At 42.4% G+C, this 15,828-nt stretch overlaps 1 protein-coding gene across 4 annotated transcripts in view; it reads left to right on the top strand.

Moving 5' to 3' along the window:
* The window catches only part of MSANTD3 (Myb/SANT DNA binding domain containing 3), a 30,753-nt gene extending 15,236 nt beyond the window's left edge, over positions 1–15,517 (top strand). For all 4 annotated transcript variants that reach the window (XM_023242516.2, XM_045042556.1, XM_023242514.2 and 1 more), the window contains 2 exons: positions 2,176–2,626; positions 10,392–15,517. In XM_023242516.2, coding sequence (XP_023098284.1) covers positions 2,209–2,626; positions 10,392–10,801 — 828 coding nt within the window. In that variant the 5' untranslated portion in view covers positions 2,176–2,208 and the 3' untranslated portion in view covers positions 10,802–15,517. The remainder of the gene's footprint in view (positions 1–2,175; positions 2,627–10,391) is intronic.
* The last annotated feature ends 311 nt before the right edge of the window (positions 15,518–15,828 follow it).

Genomic DNA, 15,828 nt, shown 5'->3' on the forward strand with positions numbered 1-15,828 from the left:
TAAAAGTGGCCTCAGACCTTAGGAATCATAGACTCCAAGCCCTCATTTTATTTTATTTTATTTTATTTTATTTTATTTTATTTTATTTTATTTTATTTTATTTTATTTTTCAAAGTTTATTTTTGGGACAGAGAGAGACAGAGCATGAACGGGGGAGGGGCAGAGAGAGAGGGAGACACAGAATCGGAAACAGGCTCCAGGCTCTGAGCCATCAGCCCAGAGCCTGATGCGGGGCTCGAACTCACGGACCGCGAGATCGTGACTTGGCTGAAGTCGGGCGCTTAACCGACTGCGCCACCCAGGTGCCCCTGGAACAAAGACTTTAAAGGAATATGCATAATAAAATGGATATTTGGTGTGTTCAAAAAAAAAAAAAAGGATACCAGATTATTAGGACAGTCCAGGTTCTTGACTGTGGTACCATCTTTGTGATCTTGGGCAGTCCAGTTCACTCGCCCTTAGTTCCTTCACTTGAAAAGAGTGGTAGGGGCCCCTGAGTGGCTTAGTCAATTAAGTGTCTGACTTTGGGGGCACCTGGGTGGCTCAGTCATTTGGGCATCTAATTTCAGCTGAGGTCATAATCCTGCAGTTCGTGAGTTTGAGCCCCATGTCGGGCTCTGTGCTGACAGCTCAGAGCCTGGAGCTTGCTTTAGATTCTGTCTCCCTCTCTCTCTCTGCCCCTCCCCCAGTCATGCTCTGTCTCTCTCTTTCTCTCTCAAAAATAAATAAAGCTTAAAAAAAATTAAAAAGGGGTGCCTGGGTGGCTCAGTCGGTTAAGCATCCGACTTTGGCTCAGGTCATGATCTCACGGTTTGTGAATTTGAGCCCTGCATCGGTCTCTGTGCTGACAGCTCAGAGCCTGGAGCCTGCTTAGGATTCTGTGTCTCCCTCTTTCTCTGCTCCTCCCCCACTCATGCTCTGTCTCTCTCTCTCTCTCTCTCTCTCTCTCTCTCTCTCTCTCTCTCTCTCCTTCAAAAATAAATAAAAACATTTAAAAAAATTTTTAAAAACTAAAAAAAAAAGTGTCTGAGTTTGGCTCAGGTCAGGCGGCTCACGGTTCGTGAGTTCAAACCCCACATCAGGCTCTCTGCTGTCAGCACAGAGTACGCTTTGGATCCTCTGTCTCCCTCTCTCTCTGCCCCTCCCCTGCTCACTCACTCTCTGTCTCTGTCTCTCCCTCAAAAATAAATAACCATTAAAAAATTTTTAAAAAAAGGAAAGAAAAGAAGGGTACTGGCCCTTTCACCTCTGAAATTATGTGAATTATTTACATAGGACTGTATACTTAAAAGTGGCCTCAGACCTTAAGAATCATAGACTCCAAGCCCTCATTTTATTTTATTTTATTTTATTTTATTTTATTTTATTTTATTTTTCAAAGTTTATTTTTGGGACAGAGAGAGACAGAGCATGAACGGGGGAGGGGCAGAGAGAGAGGGAGACACAGAATCGGAAACAGGCTCCAGGCTCTGAGCCATCAGCCCAGAGCCTGATGCGGGGCTCGAACTCACGGACCGCGAGATCGTGACCTGGCTGAAGTCGGGCGCTTAACCGACTGCGCCACCCAGGCGCCCCTCCAAGCCCTCATTTTAAAGGTGAAGAGAAACTGAGGTTCCTATTGGGAGCATGGCCCTATCCAAGGTCACAGATGGAAGTGATGGAAATGTCAGTTCTTTTTCAGGTGATTTCCTGATGATTCTGAAATCTCGATGTTTATATTATCCATTCTATTTGGTTACTCGGTGGCATTTCTTGTTTTCAGCTGTGACAAAACTTTGAGAAAGCTGTTTAGTTGAAAAGCTGCCTAACATGAATTTGGGGAATGATCAGTTCCCTGATATTGAGCAGAAATGAATTAACAAATTAAGAGTTCTGCCTAGATGTTCAAGCTTTCTTTTCTTTTTTCTTTTTTTCTTTTTTTGCCGTGGCATACAAGATATTCACAAAATGGCCAAGAACTACAACAAAGGACCTACTTGAAAATCTTCTTTGAAGTAAAACCCCACTCCTAGTGAACTTCTGAACGTTTTCCTGAGAATATCATAATTCAATACTAATGGGAAAGAAAGTACTGTATTTCAGGCAAGGGAATCAAGTCAGGGATTAAGATTATGTGATTTGCTGACATTTTTATTGCTGGGGTTAGTAATTATTGTTTTGAACTTCCTTTTACAGGATAGCTAGCAGCCAGGAGAAATATAGTGGAAAATGCAAAACAACGAAATTATAAAACCTGCCAAATACTTTTCGGAATTGGAAAAGAGCATCCTGCTTGCTTTGGTAGAAAAGTACAAATATGTGCTGGAATGTAAGAAAAGCGACGCGCGAACTATTGCCCTCAAGCAGCGTACCTGGCAGGCGCTTGCCCATGAATACAACTCTCAGCCAAGTGTGTCACTGCGGGATTTCAAACAGCTAAAGAAGTGCTGGGAGAACATCAAGGCTCGGACCAAAAAGATTATGGCCCATGAGAGGAGAGAGAAGGTGAAACGGAGTGTCAGCCCTCTTCTGAGCACCCACGTCCTAGGGAAGGAGAAGATTGCCAACATGCTGCCAGAGCAGCTCTACTTCCTGCAGAGCCCCCCGGAAGAGGAGCCCGAATACCACCCCGACAGCGCAGCCCAAGGTACTGGTTCTTGAGGCCGGCGTGCGTGTCCTCCCTGGGTACCTGCTGGACTTGGTGATTTTAAAATCTTTAATTTTGAGGCAGTTTAGTAAAGAGAAACTTTCACGTCAAACTTGATTTTCCCAAGTCAAAACCTCCAGACTATATGGAACATTCTAGTTGTGTAGCACATAAAAAACAAAAGGATTTGTTAATATCCTTGTTCTCGCTCTCTCTGAGATCTCTCATCTTTATTCTGAAGAATAAGGAAAAATAAGAGGCTCTAGTTGTATAGTTATGAATGAAGGACCCCTGTTGCTTATCTCAGCCTATGTCATGTATATTTTTTTTTTTAATTTTTTTTTTCAACGTTTATTTATTTTTTTGGGACAGAGAGAGACAGAGCATGAACGGGGGAGGGGCAGAGAGAGAGGGAGACACAGAATCGGAAACAGGCTCCAGGCTCTGAGCCATCAGCCCAGAGCCTGACGCGGGGGTCGAACTCACGGACCGTGAGATTGTGACCTGGCTGAAGTCGGACGCTTAACCGACTGCGCCACCCAGGCGCCCCAATGTCATGTATATTAAAGGGAATTTCTTTGAGAATCTGTATTTATTAACTCAATCTTATTTTTTGTGAAAATGATTTTTTTAGGACCTATTAGGTGCAGAGCACTGCATTAAGTCACTCAGAGGCCACATTAAAATAAGTGAACTATTTCAGACTTAAGAATTAAGTAGAAAACAGTATAGCAAATACCTATTTAACATTCATCTGGGTTAAAAACCAGCCTTCCTACCCATTATAGTATTGTGATGCACAGTTTTGGTTTGTGGTACTCCAGCTAACTTGAGAAATTCTGGGAAAAATTCATTTTAGCTTTTTTTCATCTTAGATTTAATATACTTTCATTGAAAAAGAAAAATAGGTTATACGTAATTCTTAGGGAAGGAAAAGACTGCGATGGAATCGAGGATATTATGATAGTGTGTCATAGCTTGGAAAGGCTATTGAAATGACTCAGCAAGGGGAGGGTGGGAATGCATATAGATAAATTGCCAATAATTCTTGCCTCCTTTAAGATTGAAACGGCCAATTTATATAAAGATTCATTGCAGTTTGCAGAAGGCACATCTTGAAGCAGAGGAATATTCCTGGTGAGGCCAGAGGGCTGCTCCAAGGACCCAGCAAGCACTTGTCTAGGAAAGCTGTGATCCTTGGCTTGCAGGATGAGAAATTCACTTATTAGCGTCCCCAGAGTAGATTGAGCTCTGAGGCAGTGGTTAATTAAAAGTCACAAGAAACTATCTGAAACCAAGAACGTTATCCACGTGGAGTGAAAAAGATAATAACCAAGTGAATTGAATACATGTTTTTGATTAGCACGTTTTTTTCACCCTGTTGGCAAATCATCCTGGCAAGCTGCATTGTGATCAAAAGTTTGCTGATCATTTACCAAGATTAAGTCCAGGGAACCAGTTAGATGACCATAGTGTCATGAACCTCACGTACTGTTTTCCAGTGTAGAAACCTTACGTGAGTTTTGATTCTTGAGTTCCCAAGCTGGGTATCTCCCAGCAGATAGCATTTATATGGACACGGCCAATTCTCTCTTTCCTCCCTTCCATGTTATTTCTGTGGTGGATGGGGCCCACTGCTAACTGACAGTGTCCATGCTTTGGAGATATCCCTAGCGTTAGCCAGTTACTCTCCATCTTGCTGGCCTCAGAACCATTCATTCTCTGCAGGCGGTGAGGGGAGTGGGTGCTGAGGGAGGGAGGCAGGTGAATCAGCAGGGCTGCTTGTCAAATAGCTTCATTCCCTGGGAGATGTTGCCGAGGAAGATGCTGATGTAGACCACTTTCAGTTAACTTTGCAGATCTTTGATCTGGATTACTGGGTATTGATTTCATAGGGTTATTCTAAGGGGACAGTCTTATTTCCCCATTTTCAAATTCTAGGGTAGGATCTAGAAAGTTCACTTCAAAAAACCCTTTCTCTTTCTTTTCAGAGGAACTGATGTAATTCATTTACTCTTAAAACACAACTTCTAAATTTCCAGCAAGAAGGGAATGAATGTGGATTCTCAGTGTCTTTCTGTAGTGACATTTCTAGAGACTCACTTGTAAAAGGGATTTATTTTAGAATTGAGTGTTTGTACTTATATGACACAGGAGACTTCTCTTTTTGCTAGTGATTATTAAAGTATAGCCTATGCTAACTATTCCCATTTCTGGGTCACACCGTGGAGAACCAGGGTGCTTTGTCAATTGGGGACTGTGTCCAAAGTAATCTGTTAACACTAGTAGTTAAGGTGCTAGAACTCTCTTTATACATTAAAACAGCCTTGAGGTTACCTTACTCATTTTTTATTTCAAATTACTTTCAAGGAAGAAGAAAGCTGTAATTGTCAGTCATCCCTTCAGGGTCTTGGGGGAATAAGTTGAAAACTTGCTGTAGGGTATGGCTTTCATTTTGTTGTATTTCATTTGACATGTGGACTCTGTGGTGTGTGTGTGTGTGTGTGTGTGTGTGTGTGTTAGTTTAGTTAGTGTCTCTAACCCTGGGCTGTCCAATACAGTAGTCACAAGCCACAGGAGGCTCTTTAGCACTTGAAACATAGGTAGACTGAATTGAGATATGCTCTAACTATTCACACTGAAATAGAAATGCTGTTTTTAAATTTTATTTATTTAACTTAATTTTTTTATTTTTAGAGAGGGAGAGAGAGCACAAGTGGGGGAGAGGGGCAGAGGGAGAGAGAGACAGAGACAGAGACAGAGAGAGAGAATCCCAAGCAGGCTTCATTCTCAGTGTGGAACCTGGCACAGGGCTTGATCCCACGACACTGGGATCCTGACCTAAGCCAAAATCAAGAGTCGGACACTCAACCAACTGAGCCACCCAAGGCACCCCTCGAGAAGACTTTATACCAAAAAGAGAATGTAAAATATCTTACTAATAATTTATATTTTGATTACATGTCAAATGATAATGCTTTAAATATATTGATAAAAATATGTTATTAAAATAGTTTAATTTTATCTCCTTTTACTTTTTAAAATTTTCAATTACACATGTAGCTAGTATTATATTTCCATTGGACAGTGCTGTTCTAACACCTTACACATTGCCTATTACAGAGTTAGGTGATTAGAGATTTGTGGAAATTCATTGAACAGGATGGAACCTGGCAGGATTCCACTAGAGGCCTCCCTCCAACTATCTCTTGTGCGAGGTGCTTTCAGCTGTGTCATCTTGATCGCCATTCCCTGGATGTTCTTAGCTTTGTCCACAACTTTCTTGATCTCTGCATCTGTATTTGAACACGGTAGTCTTAAGATTTAACACTAAGGAATGTATTTTCTTATACAAAACAAACAAACAAACAGTATTTTCCCCTTCAATACATTCAAACAATTTGTACTCTATAGATTTATAATATGGCTCATTTGGCTGTGACACCTATCTCCCGTTATCTTGCGGGAACAGGTTTGCAGAACAAAGTAAGGGAGCCAACAAAATGTCCTATAGGGGTGGTCAGGGGGGTAGGATGACTAAACATCAAATACATTTAAGAAAACTAAGCTCTCAAGTACTCAACTATCTTAAGAGAACTTCCACTTAATTTCATATTCTATTATTTACTGTAAAACTATATAAGCAAATAATGCAAACATAGGTACACAAAGCTATAATTAAATAATGCAAATGGTTATTAATTAATTCCATTATTATTGGGGTGCCTGGGTGGCTCAGTCAGTTAAGCGTCAGACTTTGGCTCAGGTCATGACCTCACGGTTTGTGAGTTACAGTCCTGTGTTGGGCTCTGTGCTGACAGCACAGAGCCCGGACAGCACAGAGCCCGGAGCCTGCTTTGGATTCTAGGTCTCCCTGTCTCTGTCCCTCCCCACCCCTGTTCACACTCTGTCTTTCTCTCTCAAAAAGAAACACTAAAAATAAGCAAATAAATTCCACTACTACCACTTTTTAATCCAATCCCCTTCTTTTGGGGATGGGAACTCCAGTACAGAGACTGAGTTACGTATCCAGTCATGGCACATTAACAATCATTGGTCTGTGAAAAGTCCCTATTTTGTGTTCCTTATGTGTTGATTCCCTTGTCATTTGTCACCATTCACCTCATTTATTCTTTTCTTCTGCCCCCAATCATAACAATGTGCTCGTGCGTTCTCTCACATGTTATTGAGAACAGGTGTTGGTGTTTGGTGTACATTTATTTTATTTTATTATTAAAAATTTTTTTAATGTTTTTATTTTTTTTTGAGAGTATGTGTGTGGGGGAGGGGCAGAGAGAGGGAGACAGAGGATCTGCTGACAGCAGCAAGCCCTACGTGGGGCTCGAACTCACAAACCATGAGATCATGACCTGAGCCAAAGCCAGATGCTCAATCGACTGAGCCACCCAGGGGCTCCTGTGTGCATATATTTTAAATTTATGTAGATTGAAAATTGTGCTTTAGATAACATTCCTTTTCTTTTCTTTCTTTTTTTTTTTTTTTTTTTGCTTTTTTCATTTAGAATGTTTTTAAGATCTGTTCCCATAAATTTGTTTCTTTTAGTTGATGCATGACATTCTATAGTATGTATTCACTGCATCTTATTAATCCATTTTTCTAGTCTGGTCTATTCCCTTTGTTCTACAGGGGAGAAGAGCTGGGGTTTGGCCTGTGCACAATTTCCTTTCCATCCATTTATTGCCATAGTAGGTATTTTCCTGCTGATATTAAACTTACTCAAATTGCCCAAGTGGAAGAATACCTCCTTGCAGTGTCCTCTGCCCCCAGGAAAGCCCTTAGGCCATCCTATCCATTTTGCACAAGACTGAGTTGTTTTCTATGTTGGGTGGCTTTGTTTTACCTGGGAGACAGATTACATGGTGTGTGTTTTTAGCAGGTTGCCATTCCCAGCATAGTCTTTCTCCTAATAATTAGGAGAAGATTCTCCCCATCTGAACACTAGCTTCCATTCATTGGAGCTAATATTTGTGTGAAAGTTAAGTAACTACTCCATCAGGCTTCTCTAGTTTTAAGCTCCAGCTTCTGCCAGAAGAGGCCTGGATTTTTAAGAGCTTCTGCCTCTTAAGAGGCCTGGATTTTTTAAGATATTTATATATTAGTACACATTTAAACTACAAAAGAACAGTTTGAAAGTAGAGTCATTTATTTTTCTGCTCCCAGACATGACCGTACTTGACTTCATGTTCCCAGCTCTATAGAGACAAATTTGGAGATCAAAATTTGGAATATGCACCCATATTCTTAATAATAAAGGGGTTTGTAGTGGATACAACTTGGAGGCAGCATTTTAAGATGAATAAGTGGTCAGCTGAGCAAGGAAGGAGGGAGAGGCTGGGCGTTGTAGTGGTTAAGCTTGGATTTTGGAGTCGTGCAGACCTGGATTAGAGTGCTGGCTCTTTTAGCTAGCCAAATGACTTTGGATATTGTATTTGGTTTTCTCTAATAATACCTCCCTCAGAAGGTTGTTTAAGGATTAAATGAGGTGTTGCTGCAAAGCACTAGCCTAGTGCCTGGTTGGCTACTCAGAAAATGGTAGCTGCCTTCACCACCATCATCATCATAAGGCCCCTAAAACTTGGAATTGTTTAGACAAAAATGAACATTTAGAAATGGGAAGAGATGAGCAACATTGTAAGGGCATGAACTTTAAAGACTTAGAGGAGCATACAGAACTGTCTTCTGGAATGGAATCAAAGAAAACAGAGGCCAAAAGTGCCAAAAAATGTCTATGTGTCCAGTCTTCAAAGAAGATACTTTCAGATCTAAGGCTAGATGGGACGCAGATGAGATAACCTCTTTGCCGTTGTTCACACCCGAGGGATCTTATTCCCAGGGTGAAGCCTTTCCCATTTCCTTGTCCTGTGCCTTGGCTCCACTCAGAACACTGTCCTGTCTACACAGTTGTGCTGTGTTGGGAGGGATGTGACCCACCGCATCCAGTTCATTCCCACACATTTCTGATGTGGCCAGCATCGTCCAGGCCCTGGAATGCGTTCTCCATGAGGATGAATAAGAGACACTTTCTGTCTTCAGAGTATTCAGAGACCGGATGGGGAGGTAGTTAAGCCACCAGTTTTAACAAGTGCTCTGCCAGAGGTACACTCAGGAGGCAACAGGAGCATGAAGGAAGGACATCTAATTAAGGCATAGCCCTTGGAGTTGGGAGATTCCTAGGGAGATATTTTCATTATCTCTGGATGACACAGAAGTACTTTTAACCTTCTCTTTCAAAAGTGAGACTTCTACCTTCTTTCTCTTTAATCTTAATTAGGGACCAGTTATGGTTGTTACCTAACCCCTTGGAGTGAAATAATCTAAACAGTAGCCATTTTCCTTTTATTAACAGAGTATTACGAGTTAGGTTTCCCCCAGTAGCCATTAACATTCCCGGCATCCCATCTTCTGGAATAATGGAGTGGACGTAATAATGTAATCAACTCTGTTAATAAATTGATATTATTTTTCTCCAAGGAGACAATTCTCATTATTGGGAACATAAAGCTTCCCAAGAAAGCCTTGGAGTCACAGCTGGAAGACTCCATGGGTTAGTGGAGTTAGTGTCTTCCATATTGAAACTCCTTAATTGATAAAATGTCATTGCCCTATAAAAATACTAGTATGAATGTGGCACCAGCAAAACTGGCATCCTTTTGTATCCATAAGCTCTTCTCCCCTGTGTTCAAAGCTTCAGTCAATAAATATTTACTAGGCATCCTCTATGTACCAAGCAAAATAATTGGTGCCCAAGGATAAAAGAAATGAATAAGGCATGGTCCCAAAGTAATACTAGAACATGGTAAGTGCTATTACAGAGGAGTACTCATAGAGAAAGGAGCGATCTGGGGTTTCGCAGATGCTGAACAAAGTGGGGGTTGTGGGGAGGTTGAAAAGGAGAGTCTGGAATAAGAGTGCATGCTTGAGTGAGTGTGGGGCCCCGGGTGGGGAGGGAAGAGGGATGAATAGTTAGCCCAACTTCAGGCTGAAGGAACAGAGACAGAACTATAAAAAAGAGCATGGCCTTTAAAGAATGTGAAGTTTTTGGTACGATTGAAGGGCACCCAGGGTATTTTGGAGTAAGGCGAGAAAAAGGAAGGTCAGAAACCAGATTATGAGGATTACTAGGCTGCAGTGAAAACTGAGCCAAAAATGGGAACCCCAGAGGAATATTAAGAGGTGAGTTGCAGGTGCAGCAAGAGTCTGAGTCCTGGAAGGAAGCTTGAGAAGGAGCAGTCGGAGAGGAGGTGTCGAAAACTGAGGAGAGAGCCATGGTGTGGAAGCTAACAGAGGAAAGAGATTTCAGGAAGGATTGTCAAGGGCTAGGGAAAGTGTTCACGGCCGGATGAGAAACTGAGACAGGGAGGTCAAACTGACGGAGAACTTAATCTGAAAACCCACCATTGCGCTCGTACCATGGTGTTCTGCTTATTCGGAGTTGTGCACACTTCGGTTTAGAACTTAGGTCAACAGTTCTTGATAAGCACAGTCTCGGACCACTGTTCCTATAGTTCACAGTTCTAGACACCACATGACGAAACCCTTTATCATTGCTTCTGGAGGGAACACTGGTTTTGACTTGTGGGTTTTGAAAAGTCAGGTGTGGCAAGAGTACCCATAGACAAAGCAGGCCAAAGCAGACACTGTTTCCGCTACATCCTGTGATGGGGGACCTGTCATTTGGAATAGGATTGATACACTCTCTGCCTGTAAAATCTTTGAACGTATGTTTTCTGCTACTGTTTTTCAGAATCATTTGCTGTTTCAAATAGAGAACTGTGCGATGATGAGAAAGAGTTCATACATTTTCCTGTGTGTGAGGGGACCTCTCAACCTGAACCCTCGTGTTCAGCTGTCAGAATAACAGCCAATAAACACTACAGGAGCAAAACCTCTCAGGAAGGTGCTTTAAAAAAGATGCATGAGGAAGAACACCATCAACAAATGTCCATCTTACAGCTGCAGCTGATACAGATGAATGAGGTGCATGTGGCCAAAATCCAGCAGATAGAGCGGGAGTGTGAGATGGCAGAGGAGGAACACAGGATAAAAATGGAAGTTCTCAATAAAAAGAAGATGTATTGGGAAAGGAAGCTACAAACTTTCACCAAGGAGTGGCCTGTCTCCTCATTTAACCGGCCCTTTCCCAATTCACCCTAAGACTGTGGGGGCGGCTCCCTTGTAACCAATCTGTGTCGGCAAAGAAAGCCTGGAACATGAACTTGCGGTCAGTAACTTGTAACAGAGCTACAACTAGGAAAATTAGAGCGGTAGTAGTCACGTATTTAAGAATACATTCAGGTAAACTGCTGCACCCCATGTACCCCTTCAGTGGCAAAGAAGCTGATCCAGTCTCCTGAAAACTATCACTATGAGTGCTATGATTCTGAATGTAATGTCTCTTAATTAGAATTCATACAAGAACCACGTGTGAGTGTTGTTGTTGTATTTTTTTAATCAGATGCAAGTGTGACTATAAAGGAGTGTGGCTGATTTTTTTTTTTTTTTTAATAGCGGAACTTTTCTATCCAAGTGAACGCGTTCCCGTTGAAAGTGGCTGAAAGTCCCTGGAGGCCACTTGTTTCTCCAGGGGTGATGCTATTGCTCAGAACTCGCTGGAGGTCTTTAGGGAAACCTCCATGAGAGCCTTTTTCCTTCCCCCCACCCCTAATGTCATTCTTTGAGTGGCTTTTCTGCTTTTAAACACCCAACATTTGGAAGGATATTTTCTCATGTGGCTCATGAACTACCTTTGAAGGCCTTTCCCCAAAGAGGGGTTCCAAATAATGGCTCCAAAAGCAGTAGCTTTGTTGGAACTAAGGATGTAACTGCTTTGAGGGACAAATGTTCATTTAGATTTCTATAACCTATCATGTTTGTTTTATTAAAAGATAAGACTTGCAATTTTATAGTCACACTGTGTATGTTTTTTAAAGGTGCTGCCAACCCCACTGTGCTCATTTTTGCTTTCCCTCTGTAGTTTCCTCCCAACTTTGTGCTACTGAGTTAATGGGTGCCCGGTTTTTAATCATCGGCCACCTAGGGAAAGGCCCTTCCCTCACCATGCTCATGGTGCTAGCTATTAGTAATGCTGTGGAGTTTGCATCACACGGTTAGCATTGGCTTTTTAAGAACCCGTTACCAGCATATTTGGAACTATGGATTGGCAAATGGATATTTTGATTTAGTTGTGAGATAGCTTCTCCTGTAGCCTAGTGTTAAAACCAGTTCTGGGATGTTGGGCACAGCAGTAGCTGGAACAAGAAAAGTGACACGTGTCAAGGCAGGTCAGCAATTTCTGAGCATGAAATTTCAAGGCCACGTGCTGGGGAAAGAAAAGTATGTGTGGCAGAGGCTATGTAGGGGGGTGTAGGGTGAGAAGCCATGGCCTGAATTCTGATCTTGGCTCTGCCTCAAAGTGCTGTGTGACCTGGGGTACCTCCTTTTAATCAGTGCCTGTAATAAAGTAAGGCATTGGTTTAGATAATGTTTAGAATCTTCTGCAACTCCTTGACTGTGGTGTGGTCTGCATAGTCTTGAATGGGTACTGCTAACATCTGAATTGTCCAGAAGGTATGGGTCATTAGGGAACAATTGATTACTGCTTTGGCTAAGCTTCCTGCCTTCCTAAGTTTTGAATTTGGGTCCTGGGGACTATAAGTTGAGTAAGATAAACATATACTTGTTATTTAATTTACGCACTACATAAAACTTAAATGGATATCAATTTATACTCTGATCATATTTTAAATATCTTAGAAGCACTGGTTATTTGAAGGAAAGCTATAAAGACTAGATTTGAAAGAAAGGATCCTTTTGTAAGGATTTGTATTCTTAATTTCATGTTTACAAAATGGACCCTTTAGAGAAGACACATCTAGGTAAAGTCCCAAGCTTAAATGGTTTATGGAAGACAGAACTTGACTCTCCATGCCCTCCTACCCACTCAGGATTAGGGCAGGGAATGGCAGGCCCTCAACACAGATGTGAACAGAGTGAAGTTTCCCTTTGTTTCACCTACTGATCCATCTGGAAATCTTGTTAATATGCAGCTTCTGGAGTGGGGCCTGAGATTTTGCATTTCTTACAAGCTCCCCAGTTTTGCCAGTTCTGCTTGTCTGGTCCCCACACTTCCACGTAGCAAGGTTTTTTAGAGGACTTTGTGAAGTTTTTACTTCTCATCCTCCCCAGACTCTCCCAAATTGGGTTAGGTACACTTTGTGTATAGCAGTGTGCTGGACATTATCCTCTCTCAGAATTTATCACTTAGGCACACAAACAGCAATGCAGAACAACACAAAACATGCTCACATGTTTCACATAATGAAATTATAAAAACAGAATGAATTCCTAACCACATAAAGGATAATTAAACCGAAGCCTAAAGTACCATGCTCTACTGTTAACGATATTTATGAGTTTATAACGGTAGTTTTCAACCTTGGCTATGCATAAAAATAGTATTTTATAAATAATTAGTCCCACCTGGTCCCAATCCCAGAGGATTCTGGTTCAGTTGACTTGGGTTGGGGCCTTGTCCTCTACATTTTTCAGAAGGTTTATTGGAGGTTATGATACATCACTGGGATTGAGAACCAGTGGTATAGAGTTCACAGTTATGTCTCATTTGATCCTTAATCCTGTGAGGTCATGCAGAAGTCAGGAAATGATGCTCAGAGAAGAATCATCTGGTACCAGACCAGTGGCTGGTAGATGGCAAAGCAGAACTTCAGTCCTAGGTCTCTCGACTCCAAAACAGATAGTCCCACCTGCCTGCCCCTATCCCATCCCTCAAAATTATATCATGGATTTGTTTTATCCTGAGAGATCACACCTGCAGTGTACTTTGGTGTCTTCATTCATGGGCAGGTATATGTTCATTTCACCATTGAGCAGTTCCTTACTGAGGTGGATATGCAATAACCAATTCTTGGTAGGTGCTGTAGGGAATAGACAAATTTTAAGACAGTTCACCATCCCCCACCCTGCCAAATCGTGGACACACCCAGTCGGGGAGGTAAGACTTACACGCAGTTGTCATGTACTCCATTAGTGCATGTCTTCAAGTGCATTTGTAGCTCAGAGGAAATGCCACCTCCTCCGGGAAGGAAGACCTCTTGGGAGAGGTGGTATCTGAGCTAAGTCTTTAGAGTTGGCATTTGGACAGGTGGAGGTTCAGAAAGAAGAGAACCTTTGCTAGATGCAACAGATGCAATCTGTTGAAGATTCAAGGTGATGAGACACATAATTGGGAGGCAGTGAGAACATGGTGAATTTCCAAATTGGGCAGCAGCATGAACGCTGTGCTCCAGGAGGAAGATGAGAAGGTGCAACTGAGTTTAGGGAAGACTGGAGTGCAGGAGATTAGGTAGGAGGGTCTTGCCCTGGTCAGGATGAGATGATAGGATCTAGAGGAGGCTGTCGTCAGACAGGGAGACCAATGTGAAGGGCACTGCAGAGGTGGAATCAGTCAGGCTTGGCAGTTGATTGCTCTTGTTGGGAGAGGAGGGATGAGGTGTTAAAGCTATGTGCCAGAAAGAACCATGCTGCCGATTGAAATGAAGAAAGGATGCATTTCTGGCCTGACCTAACCTAGGAGGTGCCGAGAGATGAACTAACATTGTTGCCTCCATGCAGCCTCGAACATGGAATGGGAGGGAGCACCTCTACCCATCTCTGCCGTGGCTGGCCTCTCTTTGCTCTGACTTCTTCTTCCACCTGTCCCTCCGATGACACTTTAGCCCAGGGTCTTCGTCAGCCCCCTCATTTGGTGCTGCCTTGGCCACCAGTACCTCCAATGCAGGTGGTGGTGCATGTCACCATCACTTACAGTGGCTTTGCCCTAGAAAGATCAGAAAAGGTCCTTTCTTTAGTGTCCCACGTTGTATAAAGGGACATTGGCCGAGAGGGGCTGTTCATGCCCATGTATGCCTATTACAGCCCCTTTATAAAAGTCAAACATGGAATTCTACCCTACTCATCAAAGTTTTAGGGAACGTTTTAGGAATTTTGCAGAGAGAATCTTGAAAGGCATTGACTTTGTTGTTGTTGTTTTATAGTTGTTGTTGTTGGAAGAAAGAGACTAGAAGAAGAGGCAGCATGGTGGGAGAGTGCATTTGAGTTGTCAACAGCCTCTGCAGTGTCAGGTCAATTACATCAGCACTTGGTTTGGACCAGGGGAGAGGAATGGCTCTGCCTCCTGGGAATGTCAGAAGGACCTGATAATTATATTTGGCAAAGCCACAAGGAATGGCTCTGTAATGTCATTGTGAAGAATTACCCTTTTAATAGCATTTCTGGATGTCTGAGCTTTTCACATGGAGTGACACTTCTTTTCTGCTCTGGCTTTCTTCGTTGGGCTGCCTCCCGTGGTTCCTCCTGTTCTTCCTCGCCCTTGCTTTGATACCAGTTCGTGTTTTCTGTCTTCCACCTTCCCAGCCCTGTTCCTCCAGCCCCTCCTCCTGTACCCACCATAGCTCCTACTCTCCCCTGTTTTAGAGGTGGAGTCATGTGAGAATGTGTGTGAGGGAAATACTGGCCAAAGGGCAGCACATTCAACATCTGGTGTCAACAAGGAGAAGCGTAGCCTTAGACTAGCCAAACTGAGGACAACCTGCTTCCATGCTGCATCTGCTACTTTTGTGTTGGTGGGACTCAGAAGTCATGGGGCAAGATCACCAGTGATCCGTGACTGCAACAAATTATTTTCCTAATCGTGCCATATATTATGCCCTTCAACACAATTTACTAATCTTTGCCTCCGTTTCTCCATCTGTGAAAGTGGTGTAATACTTATCTACCTCCCTTAAATGTTGTGAAGATTAGTCTATGTTAGTAAAGCACTTTTGAAATAAAGAGTGATGTAAAGCATTTTAACATTATTGTTGTCATTGTGGAATGGATGCCCTCCTGTAGAGAAACTCCTTTATAGGGGAAGTACCCAGGTGCACTATGGTTCAGGAACACCCAGTGTAGAAAACTTACATAAAGTTACAAGAGTGAGATTATTTTCTTTGTGAAAAATTTCAACATGACATTTCCTAAAACAGCCCTTTGGTGCATTTAGAATGAGGTTCAATTTATAGAAGGGTGATTTAAGTAAATTTTTTAAAGAACATACCTATTGAACCTCCATAACCCACTGTAACTGTCAGGATTGCAAGCTGACTGTTACCCCAACAGTTCAG

Source organism: Felis catus, chromosome D4, assembly GCF_018350175.1.
Source record: "Felis catus isolate Fca126 chromosome D4, F.catus_Fca126_mat1.0, whole genome shotgun sequence".
NCBI classification, from domain to species: Eukaryota; Metazoa; Chordata; class Mammalia; order Carnivora; family Felidae; genus Felis; species Felis catus.